Source organism: Erpetoichthys calabaricus, chromosome 10 (genome assembly GCF_900747795.2).
Source record: "Erpetoichthys calabaricus chromosome 10, fErpCal1.3, whole genome shotgun sequence".
Classification (NCBI taxonomy): domain Eukaryota; kingdom Metazoa; phylum Chordata; class Cladistia; order Polypteriformes; family Polypteridae; genus Erpetoichthys; species Erpetoichthys calabaricus.
Genome location: NC_041403.2, coordinates 37,637,505 through 37,661,006, shown reverse-complemented (window position 1 = coordinate 37,661,006; position 23,502 = coordinate 37,637,505). Strand labels below are relative to the sequence as shown.

General features: G+C 36.3%; 1 protein-coding gene across 8 annotated transcripts in view; it reads left to right on the top strand.

Annotated features, from left to right (window-relative positions):
• Positions 1–23,502, top strand: part of ntng1a (netrin g1a) — a 524,315-nt gene that overhangs the window by 446,419 nt on the left and 54,394 nt on the right. For 2 of the 8 annotated variants that reach the window (XM_051933209.1, XM_051933212.1), the window contains exon 6: positions 18,035–18,202. The exons of the other annotated variants lie outside the window; for them this stretch is intronic. In XM_051933209.1, the coding sequence (XP_051789169.1) occupies positions 18,035–18,202 (168 nt within the window). The remainder of the gene's footprint in view (positions 1–18,034; positions 18,203–23,502) is intronic. 8 annotated transcript variants of the gene reach the window in all.

Sequence of the window (23,502 nt, the reverse complement as noted above, 5' to 3'; positions counted from 1 at the left end):
CAAACTGTTTTCCAGGCTACAAATTGTCTGTTAGATGAAGCAGTTAAATTGTTGAAATGACAAAGTCATATAAATACACAGCACTATATGTTCATTGAGCCTGTAGTAGTTAAACCATAAGGCTCTGAAAAATCAGTGGTCACTTATATAAACCAAAGTAGTTTAGGGTAATAATTTTTTTTTTCCTTTTGTTAAATATTTTTGTTAGAAACATTAGAACATTAGAAAACTTTTGGATGGTAACAAAAAATTCAGTCCAACAAAGCACACAATTCCTCCAAAACAACATCAAGCCAAGTTTTGAAGGACACTACTGTCCAACACTAGTATGTAATTTATTCCATGTGTCTATAGTTCTCTGTGAGAGGAAACACTTTCTAGTTTTTGTCAGAAATTCACCATGAACAAGTTTCCAATTGTGCCATTTTCATTTTAAAGTAACAGTCTCAATCCACTGTACTAATTCCATTCATAATTTTAAACACTTCAATCATGTCACCTCTTAAAACTGAAAAGGTTTAACTCCTTCACTGTTTCCTCATAAGTCATACCCTGCAGTCATGTAATTGCTCTTCTCTGGACCTTTTCTAGTGCTGCTATGTCCTTTTTGTAGCCTGGACACCAAAACTGCACACAGTACTCTAGACAAGGCCTCACCAGTGTATTATAAATCTTAAGGATAACATCTGTTGATTTGTACTCTACAAATTATTATATATATTATTACATTATTATAACATTATTCTACATATTATTCTATTTATTATTAAATTATTATAACATTATTCTACACATTATTCTATATAACTTAACATTCTCTCAGTCTCTTTAATGACTTCTGAAAGCTACCTGGAGGTTGATAATGATGAGTCCACTGTGACTCCTAGGTCCTTCTCATAAGGGTTATACTTTCAAGTTTAAGACTTTCCATTGTCCATTCAAACCTTTAACAATTTTATTATGTTTTAGGAAACAAGTTTATGTGCTTATCAATGAACAGATCTGCCAGTGGAAGCTTTTGGTATGAATTTGAGGTATCTGGATCAGTTTCTAGAAGTCACTGCAGAATGTTCAGGACCTGTCATGACTGGCTCCAACACAGTGATATTAGACCAGGGACTGGAGCTTCAGTGGGTTATGAACTTCTTCCTCTGTTTTGTGTTAGATAATTTTGCGTGATTGGTGTGGATATCATACCAAATGAGGTGTATGTCAGGATTTAGGGCAAGATCATTTAGCTGTTTTATGTTTTCCATAATTTGTTTTAGGTCCTTAGTTTGACTGCTCATGGTGTTGCATGTACTGTAGATAATGTTGTTGGTCATGCATTTATTGTTACATTCAGTGTGAAAGGACTCGTACATTCTATTTTATGATGCCATGGCCACCAACATGCTTAAAAGCACTTTTGTCTATAAAAATAGAACTGTATTTGGCAAGAAGAGAGGTGACTGTTTTTATTTCTTAAGGGTAAAAGGAAAACTATTTTAAGAGCTACTGCAAAATTTTGTTGACAAATAAGAAAAAACTGCTTTACAAGAGGTATTGTTGAGTCAGGATTTAGGAGTTGAATTGCTTGGTATAGAACTTGCCTTTCAGGAGTTGTGCATTTTTGCATTAACCGGTGTCATGAATAATGGTTTTCAGATGCAGATGATTCTTTCTTTTTCCTTTGCACATAATTTTCAATACATTTTCAAAACAGGTGCAGGCTGATAAATCATTTATTAATATATTTCTGGAAGATAATTTAATAATATAATTATACATATATAATTTTAGAGCAACAAAAGTATATTTTAGACTAAACAATGGCAATAAATAATTAGCACTTACAGAAGTTATTATATTTATGTGTGTGGGCTTCTTAAAACTGTAAATGGTGTAAACAATTATAATTCATGTCAGTCCTTCAAAGAGGTAGTTACTAATTGTACAATAACCAAAGAAAAATATTATTTTATATAACATTATTCATTACAATCTCCTAAGAAGATTGTAATGTGTAGTATAACCTCTGTTACATTCATAATGTTAAGTGAATTTATATGATGGTGTTATGCACAATCTTTACATTTTAAATGCCAACAATAAAGACATAATCAACAATGTGTACAATCAGTCAGTGTTCATTTGATATTTTGTCTCTGGTTAGGAAAGTTGTGTGACAGATCCTGGGTTTAAGCACCATGCCCCATTATTTGTAGTTATATTCGTAGTACAAGGTAGGAGAGTGCCAGGGCATCACAGGGCTCACATATATGCACACAGCCGCATTCATGTTGGTAGATAACATGACCTGCATGACAAAAAACAGAGGGCTGGAGGAGAAGCCAGAAACAGATGTGAGGACAATGTGCAAAGTGCACAACACAGGGGTCCTTAAGGCAGAAAACAGGCAGTGTCAATAGAAAAACTGACAACATGGACAGTTGTACAGATCCAAAAGAGAAGAACATATTAAGAAGGAGAACACAATAACCAGCCATGGTATCTTGTGCACCATATTATGACTGAAACAGCTTTAAAGTTTTTAAGCACAAGAATCCGTATCAGTAGCATTGTTATGCCAAGTATGATTTTCACTTATTTTTTTCTAATAAAATATTTCATGTCATTAAAAATTTATAGAACTTTCACTGTCATGGGAAATTCTAAAAAAAAAGTTTTAAATGTTTTTTCATGTCATATTATAAATATTGCCTTTGCCTTTAACTGTTTAAACTGGAGGCATACAGAACCCATGTGTCCGTACTTAACAGATTTCAATTTTTTACTCTGTATAGCAGTAGAAAGTCACTTCAGATGAACTTCTATTCACTTAAAACTTTTAACAATGCTGTGTAATTGGAGCCAGAAATGTATTTACCATTTATATTAAGAGGAAACATGGTGTTACAATGGAGTTGGTATTATCCTTATATTTTACAGTGAGTTTTCTTTTTATATGCATTTAGCCTCAGGTTCTATTTTTTTGCCATTATGAACTAAAATGAACTTTCAGTGTCTTCACTGAAAACTTGGATTACACAGTAACATACGTGCACCTTATTTATTGGCAGTCTGATTTGAAATTCATAATGTACTGAAAAATAATCAAATCATATATTTTATGTTTAAAATTAAATGACAGTTGTAGTACAAAAATTGATCAAAATGAAGTGTAAACCTTTAGAGGACTTATTTATAATTGCCTAGATGATTATTAGAGACAAGCTTTTTTCTGTATTATCACTTGATGATTATTCGAAACATGTACTTTACATGAAACCAAAAATATTTATGTTTAAATGACAAGTGATTAAAAAAGAGAGTGGCAATCATGACAACTAAGCGTATAATACACTGAGAGCTTTTGTCACTTACTAGTCCGGGGAAAAGACCAAAGAGATAAAGATGTTGATAAGGTGCCTATTGACTGTTGGAAAATTAGGAGCCATAAATATAGCCCATGAGGAGCATGAAGAAGAGGGGTGAAAAGCACTTACCAGTTCACAAGCACTTAGAAGGCTCTCCATCATTAAAATACATTGACCCTGGTATGTGGTTTTTAAGGAGTAGTCTTGTAAAAGATCCTGGCATGGATCGGTTTATGGAGTTAGTGAGTAAGAGGGAGGCGTTGCCTCAGAAGACTCTGAATAAGTGTGGGTGGTGAATATCCTTTTAAGTGACACCTGGGGAAAAATGTTTTGAGTGCTAGTACATTTCTCTGTTTCTCCCCCAGGAGTTGTTACAATTTAATCATTTGAAGGGATTTTTACATGAGTTATACATAGAGTGGACAACACAATGCAATACAATATAACTTAATGCAGGCGCAGAATGCTGTGAACAATTCTCAGTTAAAATCTATAATAATAAAAGGCAAAGTCCTCACTGACTGACTGACTCACTCACTCACTCACTGACTGACTCATCACTAATTCTCCAACTTCCCGTGTAGGTGGAAGGCTGAAATTTGGCAGGCTCATTCCTTACAGCTTACTTACAAAAGTTAGGCAGGTTTCATTTCGAAATTCAAAGCGTAATGGTCATAACTGGAACATATTTTTTGTCCATACACTGTAATGGAGGAGGCGGAGTCACGTATCGCGTCATCACGCCTCCTACGTAATCACGTGAACTAAAAACAAGGAAGAGATTTACAGCACGAGTCACACGGGAACGAAGGTAAATGACGTTAATTTTTGACTGTCTTTTAATACTGTGTAAGCATACATATTAACACATGTGCAATTAAACGTGTGCATTTACGGGGTGATTTCTCAGGCTTAAAAGCTCACCTTTTATCAAATGCGGGAACAAAGGTAACTGACGTTGTTCACTGTCTTTTAATACTGTGTAACCATACATATTAACACATGTCCAATTAAACGTGTGCATTTACGCTGTGATTTCTCAGGCTTAAAAAGGTAAATGCAAAACTATTTTCAATCAGTTTATTGAAACGCTCCCGTTAAGGATTGCAATAACATATTCGCGAGATAAAAGAACGAAGTAGGGGGAAATACAGGAACAGCCGCAAACAGCGGAGCAAAAAATTTATTAAACAATTGAGAACGGAGCGAGTTAAGCATACAAGCATGTTCATAAGGGAAACAAAGCACGGTGTAAAACGTAAGTTTAAATTAAGTTTATAGAAACGCTCCCGCTGCGGATTGCAATAACATATTCGCGAGATAAAAGTTTAATGAGAAGACAGGAGGTATAAACGAACCACACGCCGTGGCGCAATGTTAGGGGCAACAGTTTCAACCATTCTATGATCTGCTTCTCGCAACTGAAAGACGGCACATGGCGGATGTTAGCCGACTTGCTGACCGCAACGTTAGGGGCTTCAACTATGGCGCTGATGCCACATCTCAGTGCCAACACTTTGCAGACTGTACTTAAAAGACACGCCCTCCTCACTGGACAGTTAAAAACACCAATCAAACTAATGATGACATCAAGTATTACCCAGTCAAAACTAGGAAAGGAGGCATCTTCATAAAATGAGTGTGGGATGATTTGCATGAGACGCTGCTTTAAAAAAAAAAGGATAAAAAAAATACGGGATAAATCCCGTCCAGTATTGATTCAAAACGGGACGCGCAATTTCATTCTCAAACGCGGCACGATTCCGTATTTTAAAGGACAGGTGGCAACCCTACAGTGCCAGGTAACCACCCATACAATCAGATTGTGATTCAGACTAGGAATGCAATGAATGTAATTGCTCCGATCTACATACAAGGCGAAAGTCTTGCAACATTCAAAGATGATGGTTTGGGATAAGTACACCATACAACATAAAACAGCTTATGAAGCCTTGAACCGAAAAAAGCAAGATCTCAGAGATCATAAAAAAAAAAATAGGAGGTAATGTCGTTTTACTCGCTGTAGATTTTAGTCAAACATTACCAGTTATTCCACGAGGGAGACCAGCAGATGAACTCAACGCGTGTTTAAAATCCATGCTTCTCCCACGCTCTGTTATATGTCGCGTGTTCTCGGGTAGGTGCACCAAAAAATTTATACATTTAAGCATGTAATGGACAAACAAAAAATGAGGTATACCCGAAGGCACTGCAGTAGTACTTAATGTAACTTTACTTCTTAAATGTTAATGTTTTACTGTTTAATAATTTATACGCTTCTTATATGTTGTTCAAATTCTTTTATCAAAATACCACTGACAGCGCAATGCACGATAACATGGAGTGAATACACCATACGCATCCGCCCACGGCCGCCCTGCTGTGCGCAGATAGGAGTTGATTCTACAATAAAATAAAATAAACATAAAAAGAGTAAAACAATCATCACCCATAAACCGTGTGTGTGTGTATATATGTGTATATATATATGTTGATATGTGGATGTGTATATGTATATATATATATATATATATATATATATATATATATATATATATATATATATATATATATATATGTAGATATGTATATATATGTGTATATGTATATGTATATATATGTTTATATGTGTGTGTGTGCATATTATATATATAAAACACAGCAACACTCATAACAATGACAACACAATTACATTGACAATCATGTTACGTTATTTTTAAAATGTTTCCTTTTTTTTTCATAACCTCTTTAACACACTACTTCTCCGCTGCGAAGCGCGCGTATTTTGCTAGTATAAGTATAAATTATACTAATTACTAAATACAGAACTGGTACACATAAGAATGAAAATTTATTAAAACACACAAAGGAAAAGGTAGAACTGATTAAACATAAATGGAAACCAACAATATCTGTCCATTAATTAATTGACAAACTATGGCCAGCTGACAGCGATTAAGATTAAAATTGTACAAGAAAAGGTGAAAAATAAAGTTACAGTCCTGGAGACCTTTCCCAACTGCCCACTTTCCTCCTCCTGTTTTCTATGGTGGAATATGTGCTGGCTGCCCAATCTAATTATCAAATCTTTACATCTAATGATTCCAGCGCCCCTTTAATTGAGATGACTTTTCTATACTAAGAAGAGAAACAGAATAGAGAAGGGTTAGTAATGGTTTAAAAATATTATAATACTTATATTTCAGTACAAATGACTAACAAACATATATTCAGCATGCACAGCTAATCATCAGCAGCTCTAGTCAGGGTATGTCAGACTAAATAAGTGAGTCTTCAGCCAGGATTTAAAAGCTGAGACTAAATGGGCATCTCTTATATTAGCAGAATACAACTATATTATCATAATACAGTGGGGAAGATATTAATACATTTGGGAATTCACAAGGTAAAACAAAAGGAAGAAATATAGCTTGTACACCTGATTATGATGAGATGCTCAGAACTGACAATGGATTCTTTCCAAAGCAATCCTAAAAGTTGTGGGTATTAGAAGTATACCTTAGTACCTTAGTATACTTCACTGAGTGCAGGCACAGATTGCTATAAGAAGTTCTCAGGTTAAATGCAAGAATACATTTTAACAATTTATTACACATAAAGACACAGATTTTTTTAAACACAAAGAAAATCAAAATAAAAACTGAATAACATAATCATAAACAAATCAACAATTCTAATCAATTAAACTGCGGCCAATTACCAATGGAGAAGATGAAAAGAAAAACTTAAGTTAGCAGCACCCCTTGAAAAAGTACACTTTTGGAGGGCCCATGGTTAGTTCTAAGAGAGAAAGCCAAAGACAAAGTCAGTCACAGTCACAGTCTTGGGGTCATATTTATAAAGCTTGTGTACGTACAAAAAGAGCCCAAAAATGTGTGTATATAACTGTCCAAACAAAAGTATTTGATCTATAAAGGAAAACTACATGGGAGAACTTGAGTATGTTTACAGCGAATCCGACCCAAGAGTGCAACGTTTCAGAGAAATTGGGAAAAGAAAGAAAGAAAGAAAGAAAGAAAGAAAGAAAGAAAGAAAGAAAGAAAGAAAGAAAGAAAGAAAGAAAGAAAGAAAGAAAGAAAGACGGCTCAATGGTTAGTTCTGCTATTGTCCCAGAGTTCCAGGTTTGAATTCTAAACAACCTCACTATCTGTGCCTGAGTTTTTCTCAAGATTCTCTAGTCCTACAGTTTAAATGCGTTTTGGTGCCAAGGTTATGTGAGCTAGGCAGGCATTCTCTGTCTTTTTCAAACATATCACATGGCATCACTGGAAAACCCTGCTATTCTATTAAGGTTATTTTCATCCCAGTCACCTGCCAAAAAGAGTTAAATGATAGCAGTTTCCACATCATTATGGTTAATCTGCAAACATTATGCAAACATCAGCCTTAAGTCATGCAAGAAAACATTAGCCTGCTGGGATAAGTGCAGCAGGAAAATGAAAGAACTAATTACATATCTAGTTAATTCAAAAAATTATAAATTCTGTCTAATAAAAACATAACAAATATGTCATTTATATTATTATTCATAGATAGCAAAACCTAATTATTAACAAACGCATTAAATGTTGAAATCAGCGGTGTTCATCTTGTGTTCATTAAGTGAGTTGTCTTGCACTTACAATTGAAAATATCATGCCATATAATAATCATTTAAAAAAGAAAAATTTCTGCAACATGTTCCAAGTCAACAGAGCTTATATTAAATTTTGTACCCAGGTCTATTATAAAAGGGACAAGTCAACTCTCTTAGGGTAATGTTTGGAAACTTAGGTCACCCATCCCCTCATATTTTGAATATTCAGATTATACTGGCGGCTTTAGAGACGAAGCACAAACCAACCCTGGGAGGGGTGACAGTCCATTTTGAGCACATGCCAATCTACAGTAGCTATTTAACCAAACCTTCTGAGTTGGAAGGGAAGTAGAAGGCTCCAGAGAAAACCCAGGAAAACACAAAGAGAAAGGAATGACCGCAATCCTGCTGTGTGGAATTGTAAATGTTCTTCATTTCTATATAATCTTGCTTATTGTAGATTTTTAGAATTGGCCATTGTGGACGAGTAAGGAATTGTACATCACCACTGGAAAATGGTGGGATGCTAAACCGGTTGTCTCCTTTTAATCCCAACAAAGAAAAGAGAGAAAAGTAAACAAAAAATAGGGCTGCTGTGTGTGCCAGTATAACAGTGTTTCAAAACATAAGATTACTATCAGGGTAAGTAGGATTTCCACTGCAAGGAAGGAACGCCATCCGGCAGTAAGTTTGGTGAAAGAAGGAAGACCTCCTTCCAGCAGGTGTGGGATATGCAGATGGGGGACTGGAAGGGGTGGAATCAGTTGCCCTCATTGGGCTTCTTCTTTGTGCTGTGGAGAGAACAAGAGAAAAGAAGGTTAGGACAAGTAGCCCCCCTTGACCCAGAGCAATAGTGCATACATCAGATGAGCCTGGAAAGTGAGCCACAGACATGCATTTGTGACACCTTATAATCTATTCCCCAAGAGTGACGTCTCTATGATCACTGCAGATGGTTTTGTTTGTTTTTTGTTTGTTTTTTTTGACCTTGGCATAGTAATATGACAGACTGAAAATGTGACTACACAACAATATGCATGTATGTGTATTTTATGTTAGTGGCATTTGTTATACTTCAGTTATACTGCAGATCATGCAGCCATCTACCCATCCATCTGCTTACAGAATCTGCTTAATCCATTTATAGAATTACAAGAGCCACAGTCTATGTGAGTAAAATCAGATACAAGACAAAAAGCAGTACTGGAAGGGGCACCAATACATCCCAATGTACACTTGTGCACACACAAAGTGTGAGGGCCTTTGGGTGATCACATATTATTCAAACTCACAAAGCATTTTAGATATGGAAGGAAAACAGACTCCACAGGAAGAACATACAAACTCCATACAGACTGTGCCATAGTTGGAATTTAATTCAAGCCTCTTGGTGCTGTGGCTGCCCCATTGTGTCACCTGCAGTCAGTTTTGTGAACAAAATGAATACTGTATGCTAAGATGAACCTTGTCTTATGCTTGTTCTCCAGACTAGAAAATGAAGTAAAATTCTAATTGTCCTTTTTACAAAAGGACCTTGTGGACACCAGGGGGCACTCCATTTCCCCAAACACTCAACACAAACAGACATGGATGCAAGTTAAAAGACAAAGAGTCTTTTATTGTGAGAAAACTCTTCTTTTTAAGTTTTTCCCACCACCACCGCCACAATTATACAAAATAAAGCGCAATTGTAAGCACAAGTACAACTCTTTTTCTTCCTCCTCTCACTTGTCACTGCCTCCTCCACTCCTCCTTACAGGCTTCGTCTACCTTCCACCCGACTCTGTCTTGTCAAACTCAGGCAGGCAGCTCCTTTTATCTTCGACCTGGGAGTACATCCGGTCTTCCAAAAGTACTTCCGGGTGAGACGGATACTCCATGAAATAGGGCTCCCAAGCCCCTGCAGCACACCCTGGTGATACCCACGGAACCTAACAGGGCTGAGTTGAAGAACTCCATGTCCCATGCTGCCCGGTGGGAATTCGAGGCACCACTGCAACCTAGGGAAGCTGCCATCTAGTGCTCCAGGGAAGATAATGCCCTGTTCATGCTCTCTCCCACCACCCAGTCCTTCCATCTGATGGGCATCCTGGCCAGCTAAGACTGCCGGCCATCCCTTACACCCTAAATAAGCAAATGAGGGGTCAGTTGTTTGCCATGCATCTCTAGACTGACATCCAGTTGGAAAAGAAGAAGCAATCATGATCATGGTGCATGCTGGCTTAATCGAGATCACAGAGTGATTTCTGCTGTGGTGCCGCCTTAACCCTGCACATTGTGTTAATGCTGGCCTTCATTTACACTATAAAATCATTGTTTGTCTTTCTTTTTGAGAAAATTAGAAATCAAAGATATATACAGTAAATCTTACCTTTTATAAAACTGCATTGTTCTGAGCAGGGGAAGCATTGTATTCTGCCTTAAAATGTATTATTATTGCACATTTGGCTGATGTCCTTATCCAACACAACTTATAAGGCCAGCTATTTTTACCCATCCCTTTTTATTTTTAACAATGGTAGTGTAGGAAGGTTAGGTAATTTGTTCCTAGTCACTCACTGAGGCAGGAATTAAACCTGTAACCTCCCGGTTTAAAAGCCCACTGCTCACTTGGCCAGTACCCCACATCGTCCGTCTACTAAATGAAAAAATTATTTGCTACTATGATTAGAGCATTTACTGCAATTGGCACATAAAAGGTAGCTAATAATGAATATACAGCCATCCCACAAAGTATATATCAACAGAGGCATGAAAAAGCATGGTAAATTGAAAAGCTCAATAATGCAATTACATTTTTGTTTCACGCATGGATTGAAGTTAAGCTCTGCAATTAGTTACAATAATTTCAGGCTGATAATGTAAGACACATAGAGAAGTAAAATGAAAAAGCGTCCTTAATATGGAAGAAGTCTGCTTATGATTTTTGTAAAGTTCAACATCATTTTACACATTTCAAACTGGTACTGAATTGTGGCCAATCAAAACAAGCAATTAACATATTAAGTTCTGACATTATTATTATTATTATTACTAATTCTAGAGGGGGATTTTTTTAACCATAAAACCTCGTATTTTTCAGAAGCTGTTATAAAAAAGAATCATGTGGTGGCACAGTGCTTTTGTGCTGCTGCCTCACAGATCTACCACGTTGGATTAGAATCCCATGTCTGCTCTGTGTGGAGTTTACATGTCCTCCCTGTGTCCCTCAAAATTGTGGTTTTCATTTCACATTTACATACACATGTGTGTTAGGTTGGAATGTGAGTGTTTTCAAGAAAGGGTCCCAAAGAGTATGCTCAATGGGGTTATATCTGCCCCTAACCAAGAATTTGATTAAAGATGAATGTATGTACTCACGCATGCATGACATAAGGAGATGTAGTTCTATTTGTACATCAGTCCATTATGGATCTAGCATAGTCCAATGCAAGGATACAGGGGCCTGATCCTATCTTAGAAGCATCAGACACGAGACAGGAACCAACTAGTGACAGGTAGCCAGGCCAGTTCTATTTCTAAAATCATACAACTTAATTTTCTGATACAGTACATTCATCCACTATTTTCCTTCAAAAACAATTTGGGTATACTGTAGTTACCTCATAATCCAGTAAGAACATGCACATGATGTTCCATGTTTGCTTTCATCTGATCCCCAGGATGTTAGCAGCAGGAAATACAGCTCCAATCATAGATATTTAACACTTCAGCCAACAGACTCCTCTAATGGAGAAGTGCTAGAAGTCCATTGCAATTTCTTCAAGCTGATTTTTAGAAGTAAAGGGATTCCTCTTGTGGCAGGTGGGACTTTTCCATCCAAAGAAAACATCATGCAACATGACCGTCTGAACTTTTCAAAGGCTACTTACTATTCAGAAATTTGGTTTTCCTAGGGATTCATATTGTAGGTGCCAATGTGAGCTTCATGGAATTAACTCTTTGAGGGCTGAATATTTTTCCAAAAAACTCTAATTTCTGAAATGCACACAAAGCAAAGGTTTCACACATACAATAAATCAACATAAACGTCTGCTGCTGCATGCTGTGACTGCTGTTGGTGCCTGTTCGCTGTTTCTGGCATCAGCGGCTGCACAGGGGTGGCTTAATGACCAGCAGGAATGCATGGCGGGCAGGCTGCTGGCTGTTTTCGCACAGCAGTGTCACTTGCAGTGCAATGCTATCTGGTTTGTACCTCTTGTCATTGTAAATGGTGGTCCTCCCAGGAGAATGCTGCTATAGACGCATCAGCTACGTGAACATAATGCTGATACTGATGCTGGTACCTCACTTTCATTTTCGATATCCATCTCCAGATCACTTGCATCAAAATCAGAGTCCGCCAAATTCACAGTCCAATTCAGCGATCATACGCAAAACAACATCCACAGAGCATTTTGCATTGCGCATTCGTTTCAATCTCCCGCCGGATGTTGATGCCATTTTAGAGGTTGTTTTCTCTTTGCTAGTCAGGCATGCACAAGGAATCGAGGTCAAATCAACAAAGCTAACTTTCCTTACAGCTGATTACTGCCCCCTACCCCTGAATATCTATAAAAGTCGACATACGCTCTGAAATAGTTAAAAGGAGCAGCATGACTTTAAGACGTGTTCCTAAATTAACACTAGGTCTAGTTTAACGGCACTCTACTGATTGTGTATCATGAATGCATGTCCAGAGTAATCCCACTGCTGACACCTTTCAGTCTGAAGTTGCAAGTTTTGTCATAAAATATAAATTACAAGAAGGTCATGAGACAATTACAAGAAAATATGGCATTAAATTTACAACATGGATATGAGCATAAGACAATGTAGCTGTTATGAACGGTGGCTTAGTGATTGGCACTGCTCCCTCACAAATTATTGATCTTGTGTTCAGATTCTGACTTGGCCAAGGTTTTTGTGGAGCATTCTCCAGCTACTCCAGTTTCTTTCCACATTCCAGAAATGTGAAGGTTAGCATATATGAATGGAATAGAAGATTACACTTCAAATTACATTTTAATGGGGAATTCCCTATAAAGAGATGTCATGCTGAAACATCAATCAGGGCATAATAGATCTACTCTCTTTTGTGAAAAAGGTGATGTGGCTTTCAATGACATACTGTTTGTTCACATCTTCTGCTGACATTCTGTTCAAAATCAGGTTGCCCGTATGGTGTCCCATATTTTCAAATTTTTATAAAAGTTCTAATCCTGCAAAGTGTGAAATCTACTGGTCCCCCAACTCACTTTGACTAGAAACATGTGGAGGTCTACCATCTAAGACACGGGTGTCGAACTCCAGTTCTAGAGGGCTGCAGTGGCTGCAGGTTTTCATTCTCGTCATCTTCTTCATTAGTGACCAGTTTTTGCTGCTAATTAACTTCTTTTGCCTTAGTTTTAATTAACTTGACTCATTCCCCTTGTTTGTTTCTTTTTCCTTAATTAGCAGCCAACCAATAATGAGACACAAAACAAGCCGTTACATGACCAGCTCACCTGCGCCTATCACAAAATATCTGAAAATACAAAAAAGGTGATGGTCTTGGTAAGGGTGATCTCTCAGGTCCCCAAAACATCTTGACGATGTTCATAGAAAAAAAAACAGAAAATCAACATTTTTGTGGCAGAATGAGAGCAGCAACAAGTCATGGAATTAAATAACGCGTTTAATTAATTAACAGCAAGGATCAGCTTCTCTTTAAGAGATTGGTTGGAGTGAAACTGGCTGGAGTTTGAAATCCCAGTTTAGCCGGTCATCTGTTGCATCGTTTCACATCTCATTTCTGATTGACTGTCATTTAATGAGGAAAGGAATAAATTCAGGGGACTTAATCCTTAAAAACAAGGCAATTAAAATTAAGGGGAAAAAAGTTAATTAGCAGTGAAAACTGGTCACTGATTAGGAAAAGGGTTAGAATGAAAACCTGCAGCCACTGCGACCCTCCAGGCCTGGTGTTCAACACCACCTGATCTAAGAAATGACAAATCCCATTGTAGTTTAGCTTCTGAGATCGGATAAACTTCAGCAGGTCGAGTAAAACAGACATAAGCCAACATATTTGAGTTACTGTGCATTAAGTGTTTTTGTATCCCTTGATACCAAGTAGTGAGAAATACAAGCATGTACAGTAATTTCAAAATCAATGCTAAATTCATAACCCTAGGAGGGATTAAATAGCCCAAAGAATAGAAAGATGCATTGTATTTCACTCATCTTGCATATTTTAATACAATATTAGTATAACCAGTACAGTGTAGAAGCTTGCTGCATTCATCATAATATTCATTGAGTAATCAAGACATCAGCAATAAAACAGAAGATGAAGTCATCTACAGTAAAAAGAGGTGGTTTTGGTAGGGGACACTCCACTGATAATCAGATTTAAGTAAATGGGGTCTTCTTTTCCATATCTTTAAATGCTAATGGTGAATTTTTGGTCTCAAATAGTATAAAAGTACAGATTAAAATTAAAAAATAATTCTGATGTTAAATATAAATGGATTGTGCTATGATAATCATTCATTAAAAAAAAAAACTACATACTAAAATAGTGAAATTAGCACTTTTAATCTGCAAGAAAACAAAAGCCTAACCTATATGTGATTGTGTGTTTGTGTGTTTATTGTATTGAGAAGAAGCTAAAGAGAAAATAAAGGGTTGGGACCAACAGGTTCCCCATTTAATGAAGCCAAAAATAAAAAAGGAATCAAAGAAAATTGTGGCCATCTCACATCCAGGGCAGCACAGGTTTGCCAATACTCTTTGACTCTCAAAATAAGTCTCTTTGTCAGAGCTCCAAACCATTCAGAAGTAGGTTCCCAAGTGAACACAGACTTTCTGTACAATTATTTTTTAAATAGATCCTGGAATGGAAGGGATTGGAGCTTTGGGCAAGGCTGGAACTGTTTTCACTGTCCATCTCTGGGCTTGTCCTCCTGTCTGCAGGCAAAAGAAAAGAAGGTGTTAGTGGCTGTGATTCCTCACATGCTGGGGATGGGTGGCTTACCTAACTAGAGTCCTGCGTGTGACTATTTACATTTATTCTTCAAAGGATACAGAAAAGATTTGATTTAAAAAAATATTTTCAACAAATTAGATTTTGAAAATTCAGAGGCAGTGGTTACAAATCTGGAAGTTAAAAACATTTATTGACTTGCAAGATGAGCAAGCACTTTACTATCTCATAGTCGTGCCATGGCAGAGAACATGGCGGAATTGTATTAAATACAAATTGTAACAGGCAGAAAACCTCTGTGAAAGATTCTTTCCAGGGCAATTACAACTTAGTAAAGGCATTTGCATTCTGACAGTTTGAAGTGTATCTGTTAAAACATAGTCCATTATGTCATAAAGTATGAACACATACACATTTCTATCTATCTATCTATCTATCTATCTATCTATCTATCTATCTATCTATCTATCTATCTATCTATCTATCTATCTATCTATCTATCTATCTATCTATCTATCTATCTATCTAAGCACTCGCTAAGTGCTCACCCCAATCTGACCTAGAGGATTATTGCTTTAGCCACACTAGAATGGTAATTGTGTGACTGCAGGACGTGTGTCTTTTTTATAGGCACCCCTGCAGTTGGCTCTGAAGCTGCTCGTTTGACTGATCATTTGCCAGCTCATAATGCTGCAGATTCAGCACTGATGTCATCCCTGGTCTGATGAAAGAGTCAGCGCTGTTACACGACAATAACATTTACTTCTATCGCACATTTTTATACACATGATCATGAGCAAAATTACAAGAAAAAAAATGCAAATTAAAATTAAATAAGAATAATAATGACTAAATAACATACAAAAAATAAATCAATACACAATTACATAAAATAGATATATAACTTTTAGAAAAGTAAAGTCCTTATACTGTGCATAGAATCATTTTTTAAAAACATATAATAATGACTAAATAACATACAAAAAAATAAATCAATACACAATTACATAAATAGATATAAAACTATTAGAAAAGTCCTTATACTGTACATAGAATCTTTTTTTAAATCTCTAAAGATGAGTCAGATGATAGGCCAGACAGAAAAAAAAAAAAACTCTAGATAACCTGGAGATAAAAGCAAAATCTGTAGGGGTCCAAAGGCCAAAAGACCACCCAGCCCCCACATATCATAAATGTACTTAAATCATTCCTTATTGTTTTTTAGGCCTTGTGCTAGGAGGATTTGATGCAGTGGGTCTCATGGACATTTGGGGTATCTGCTTTTATTCATTCATCACAAGTGGCTGCACAGGCCTTTGACTAGGTGGAGGTGGTGGTGCAAATTGGCACTACAGGGAAAAGAGTAGAGAAAAGAAGAGATTAATAAGGATCGCAAATTCATTGAAGAATATGATCATACTGTGCATGTATAGTAAATTAGGAGACGTAGCTCCAAAAAAGTCAAATTAAAAAGTGGATTTTTAGGAGTTTTTTTAAAAGCAACCACAATGTTAGCCATGTGTATTTCTATTAGTAAAGTATTACAGATTTTTGGTGTATACCCTATACACTATCTATCTATCTATCTATCTATCTATCTATCTATCTATCTATCTATCTATCTATCTATCTATCTATCTATCTATCTGTCTGTCTGTCTGTCTGTCTGTCTGTCTGTCTGTCTGTCTGTCTGTCTGTCTGTCTGTCTGTCTGTCTATCTGACCTAGTGGATTATTGCTCAGTTCATCACATTTTAAGGTAGCTTGCTGTCCTTCCATGGTCTGATCGTTTTAAGCACACTAGAATGGTGACTGTGTGACTGTGAAAGGCTTCTCTCCTTGTTACTGGTACTAAAGCTGCTCATTAGAATATGTAATACCAGCTCATATTCATGCTCATGCTGACACCGTGCTGATATCATTCTCAGGCCAATGCTAGAATCAGCATCAACCCATTTTTTTGCACAATCTGTCATATAGTGCCTTTCATATCTATTTTATTCTCTGTTTAAATAGATAAATAACAGAGACCCAGACTTTGAACTTAACTGGTAGCACTAACAACTGATATAACAGCTGTCACAGACGTCTTATCATGGGACACATTGTCCTAGTGACTATCAGCTACGTATATTTATTGATGTCATAATTTTAAAAAATTGCACTATATACCTGCTGTAGAGTTAAAATGACTAATTCATGTGTAGTTTTGATGGCACAGTTGTTAGCATCATGGGAACCAGACCTGGATTTTCCACCTAATCCAAACTCCCTGTGTATAATCTGCTTGTTCTTCCTTTGTTTGTATTCATTTTCTCTAGGTTTTCTTCCAAGTGGCATAAATGCTTGAACAGTTGGTCATTCCAAATGGGCATTTTGTTAAGTAAATGTGCCTTGCAATGGATTGGAATCCCATCCAGAGTTGGTATCTTCTTGCACATTGTGCTGCTAGGATAGGCTTGGACTCCCCACATACTTGTAATTGATTAGCAACTTTGGGGAATGAAAGGATGTTTTCCTAATACTCAAATTAAAACTGTAGTTTAACTGAGCCATTTCCATTGCCCTACAAAAGTTTAATGATTATGCATAAGTGTGTTATTGTAGAGCATCTATTCACAGTTTGTCATTTTCAATAAGACAGAATTTCAGTGAGCTCTATTTGATCAGTGATATTAAGACTGAAGTCCAGGTGTACTTTCAGAGTCCCAACTCATTTATAAGTTTAGGGAATCAGTCTTGCAAAAACTAAACAAAAACAATAAAATAAGTAAACGTGTGCTGTGTACCTGTGCGTTGCATGAGATAATCATGCCCGACTAGATATCGGCTGACCTGTTTAAATTAAATTTCTCAGATTCTTGCAGTTTGTGGAGTGTTGCATAGCTTTCTGCGTTGCTGTAGTGATCTGGATGTCCATTCATTGCCTTCCATATGCCTGACTTCTCTGCTACCCAGCAACATGCATAGTAGCCCATGATATGTCTGCAGCCAAGTGACATTTGACAGCGCTGTTTGTGTTTGTGCCAACATGCAGCCATTGTATGCATTCATCATCCTAATCACGCATGTAATCTGCTCTCTATTTGCTGCTGTATACATTTTTGTATACATTTCTTTTCTTCCTTGCAAGACTGTGAATGCTTCGGCCACTCCAATCGGTGCAGTTACATCGACCTGCTAAATACTGTCATTTGCGTGAGCTGTAAACACAACACTAGAGGTCAGCACTGTCAGTTATGCCGGCTTGGCTTCTACAGAAACACTTCCGCAGAGCTGGATGATGAAAATGTTTGCATAGGTCAGTTTCAGCCTTCTAATTTTATTTTCTGACTGTTTGCTGTCTTGACAGTTTTCGACTGCTGCATTCTTACTCTTCAGGTTTTTTGCAAATAGCTTAAGTCATCGCTGACTTTTACAAGATTTTGTTTGTTATTTCCTTTACTAATTTGCTAGCTTTGCTTTTGCAGCCTCTTCATGCCAGCCAAAAAAAAAATCACTGAAATGCTTGCCAGAGTCTTCATTTTTAAGCTGTTTTCATTGCAATGCATTTTATAAAATATATTGAAAACAACATTTTATAATGGAAGAAATGTGTGAAAGTGTGTTACTTGTAATAGGGTCAGGCACAAGGAAGCTATGGTTGGCACTGTGTTTTAGCTGTTACCACAGCTGTCTCACAGTTCTCTAACTAAATCACTGTCATGGAGTTTATTCATTCTTCAAGCATGTCTGTGTTGATTTTTCTTCAGGTCCATCTTGAAATTTCGGTTAACAGGACACTCTAAATCTGTCCCATGAAGGTGTGCTATTCAATGGAGTGGGGCCCAGTTCATAACTGTCTCTCAGGATAACGTGTGCCACATGAGGGTAGTAGAGCGATGCAGTTCTCCTGCATCATGGATCTAATATCCTAGGCCTGAATTCTCTGTTTAGTTCACATTTTCCTGTATCTCTGAATTTCTCACAGGTTATATTGGTTTCCATCCAGTATTCCAGAATTGTGTACATAGCAGTCATTGTCAGAGTCAGTGTGTTTGTGTGTGAGTGAACCCTCCAATTGACTGGCATCTCATCCAGGGTTGTGTATGTTTTGCATCTTAGGCTTCTTTATACCATCCTCTACATCCTTGAATCAGATATAGTAGGCTTAACCATGTAAAGGTTACATAACTTAAATGAGCAAAATGAGCTAAAAGAATATTCCACCCCAAAAATATATTTTTTACATGTTAGTTACCCCATATACTTTGTACTGGTGGCCAAGAAAAATAAAATAATCTCATCTTATCATACAGAATGGTGAGAAAAAGTTAATGATATAATAGAAGCCAATAGTGGCCAATGCTGTACAATACCAAATGATGTGAAAAACATTCATGGAAAAAGGAAAACAACAAAAAAAGCTTGTGTTATTTGTGTCGTATAAACCTCATGTCACTTATCCAGTCGTATGCTCATAATGTACAATATGCATGCTTTTGCAAGTCAAGTGGTTTCATTGTCATAACATTCATACACCATATTGCAGCAAACAGTGGTGTGAAATTACATTCCTCAGGACTGCAGTGAAACATAAATACAAGTAAAGAACTATACTATAAATATATAGATAGATAAATGATAACACCAATTAATAATAAAAAAGCAACAGTAGCAGCAAATGTAACAAATGTACAGTATATAAATAAACTACTAAGAGCATTGTTGCACTTACACCAGTCCACCAATCGTTGTTTCTCTGTTGTATAAGCTGACTCATTCCCTTTGCTGATGAGACCCACAATTGTTGTGTCTTCATCAAACTTAATAATGGTGTTAGAGCTGTATACAGCTGGGCAGTCATGGGTCAGCAGAGTGAACAGAAGAGGTCTGAGTTTGCCATGCTCAATCTTCTGGTAATGGAGATGGTGTTTCCAATGCAGAATGTCTGGGGTTTTTTTCTTTGCCAGAAAATCCAGGATCCAGTTGCATAGGGGAGTTTTGTAGACCCAACTTCCCTATTGGCTTCTGAGGGATGATGGTGTTGAGTACTAAACAAAAGTCAAAGAACAGCTTTCTAGCCTACTATGTATATTGTAAAACAAAAGGTTTGGATCCTGTCCGTGATCCTGTACAATGAAAACAAACAAAAACAAATTATCCATTTTACAAAGACAGAGTAAACATCTTTCCTAGAAGGTAGGGCAATGGAAGTGACATTAGTGGCGGAACAGCTGTCAATCTTCCATTCTTCAGAGGAAGGAAGAGAGAAAGAATTAGCACACTGCACCGAACCTTGGTTTGGTGAGTAACTACCATAACCAAAGTCATTAAGCTGACTACCAAGTGCACACGTGTATGTATATATATATATACATGTACATATATATACATATATATATATACATGTGTTGAACATGATGGTGAACAGGATGAGCCATTCCTGTAAATCATCTTGCACAAATTAAGTATGTTTTGTGAATAATTGTTTCTGCCATTAAAATGTTGACATAATTTTGACTCAACCTGTATATATATATATATATATATATATATATATATATATATATATATATATATATATATATATATATATATATATATATATATATATATATATACAGACACACCACATACATACAGTATTTACAGTCATGTCTCACTTAATGACAGCATATGGTTCTGACCAGTTTATCGTTAGTTGATTTCTTTGTTAAGCATTTCGACATATTATAAGGGAGAGCATTTCCTGTCATTTTCATGTGTGTCTCATGTCATTTCCACTGCAGATTTTGTGCCATTTTCACCACAATGACATGTCAAGTATATACCCACCGTGACGTAACAAACCCTAATCTAACCTAACCTTAAGTAACTTGACCTAACATTAGCATGATACATATATCACACGAATTAATAATAATTATTGAAATACAGTAATAATATTACTGTAATACAATAACTTACAATGGTGTATTGATGCTGTTCGATTTCATTTATTGGATCTGTATGGAATCTCTGTCATTAAAGCGCAGCATCATTAGTCGGGATTTTGTTAACTGAATCATGGCTGTGTATACACAGACACACACACATACTGTATACAGTATATAAAAAGACATGGCTCTTGAACAACAAATGAGAAGGAGATGTGGCTCTTTAAATCAAAAAGTAATTTTCATGAGGCTTTGCTTATCTTGCTTATTATGTCCACTGATAATTCCAGAATAATCTGTTCAACAATACTGTACCAAAAAAACATGTGTTTTGAGCATATGACTGAATAACTGCCATCTGGATTATGGGAGATTTTTTTTGCTTTTTCCATAGACATTTTTTACATTATTTTCCATTGCACATTATTACCTTCTATTATTATCATAATCGTTTTTCTCTCCAATCTGCATAAAAAAATGAGATTAAATTTTTTTTCTGGGCCATCACTAAAAACTGCATGGGGTAAATAACATATGAAAGTATTTTTGAGTGTAGTTTTCCTTTATATCCATATGTTCTTCAATAATATAAAATACAGCGAAGTTTTTTAAAAAGTGGCTATTATTTTATAAAGCATATTATTAATGATAATCTGACATTTTTCCTGTGCTCATTTAGTTTAAATATGCCACCTACTATTGTATTTGATTTTCATTACATTAAAGGTGATTTCTGCTAACGTGGTGCCCCTTCGAGTGAGTTCAGCCATCAGAGGAGCTTTCCTTACATTACCCCTATGCCTCATTCACTCCATATATTTATTCCAAAGACCAAACATCAGTGACTTTGTAAATAATCAGTCATTTCTCATGTTCCTGGATTTCAGGAACACTTTCTTTATTACTTACTGTCTAAATCACTGCACTTTGATTAACAGTTTTTAATTTTGGCTGGAAATGGCACCCTTGAATACACCTTGAACATTTTTTGTAAGATTTAGCTAAAAGTACATAATGATAGGTGAGCAAATCTGAAGCAAGCCTATTATCTATACAGTGACTCATAATAATGAACACTGCTGTTATTTTCAAATTAGGAATTTAACGCATGTTCAAAGAATTTTTCATTTTACCATTGAGGGTGCATACAGCCGGCATCAGTATCTAATTGATTTTTACATTCTGCAAGGTAAGTGTGAAGCCCTTTTTTCTGTGTGACAGAAATATAAAATAATAACCTTGTTGGTCTGAACTGTGAATTAATTTAGAAAAAAAAAACATCGCTGAAAGGAGTAATTTTCCAGTTCCCTGCAGATTCACACAATATAAAAATATAATATAAATGTAAATTTTCTCACAACAAACATTAAACAAAGTTAAGTCACAGTAGCTCTTTTAACACCTATATACCAGAGCTTTTTCCTGGTTTGTTTGTTCATTTTTTTAAGTAAACATTGACCTGGATTTGAATTGTAACTCTCATATAATAAGAAGTGGGTCACGCTCTATTTAGAACTGTAAATCATTATGTATGACTTTGTTTGCTCTTTACCCAAATACAGATTAATACCTTTAGATATGCTCCAGAAATCTTTGTAATTAACAACCATACTGTTCCTTTTCTTTTGTAAAATTCCTGCTGTTATCTCAGGTTTTGGAGCAGGATGAGTTTTCCCTCTCCACTTGCATGATCTTTTCCTTCTTTTTTTCAAAAACCTGGCTTTTCATTGCAATGGACTTCTTTGCATTCAGCGAGGTGTAGGAGGAGGGTGGTGCAGTAATACCCTATGAATGCAACCTGTAATTGCCATCTAGATGAAATGGAGATGTTGAAGCGTCGACTTTTAAAGCCTTGAAGAGTACACAGGGGGCACCTAAGTACTGCAATTCATTAGGCCAGCACAGACATTTGTGCATTCCTAGCTAATAAGAATGCAGAGCCACTGGATGGAAACACCTCACACATATCAATCAGTAACCTGTAAACCATAATGTCCTCCAGCAAGTTCTGAAATAGGAAAATAAGGTAGAGTTACAAAATAAATCTGTGATCACTGTGAATGTTCTTCAGGATCACTTGAGGCTTACTTTTCTGTTTTAATACACGAATTTCTACAGGAGACAAGGCATTCAACTATTTTATGAGTTTCTTTTCCATTTAAGGCCTCAGTCTTTAAGCCTTGATTTCCAACACAACCATCCATTGACATCTCACTTAAATATATGAGATTTCTTGCTTCGTTATCATTCATGGTTAGTTAGGGCTTTGGATGTTCTCTTGGCAGGACCTCCCATATGTCATGCTGTGCTTGTTCTTAAGACAAATTGATGTTCATTCCTAAGAATGTACTGTATTCAGCAAATTTTTTTTGGAACAATGTTGTTTTCTGACTTTTGTCATGCTAAATGACACCACACAATTCCATGTGTCGCATCGGTTGATTGGAATTCCACATCTTTCACTGCTTGCAACAAACTAGCCTCAGTTCAGCCAACCAGCACATAAGACCCTGAATAAACTGTCCATCCCAAAAAAGAAGGCATGCCTTTAATAGTCAAAGCTAAGCTAAGCATTCAGTAATATAGCAAAAATCATTTTGTTCTAATCTTTGTTTCTGCAATAAATTTGAAAGGGCACTCATGAAATATAACTCAAAGTTTATTGTTTAGGTAATTTGACAAG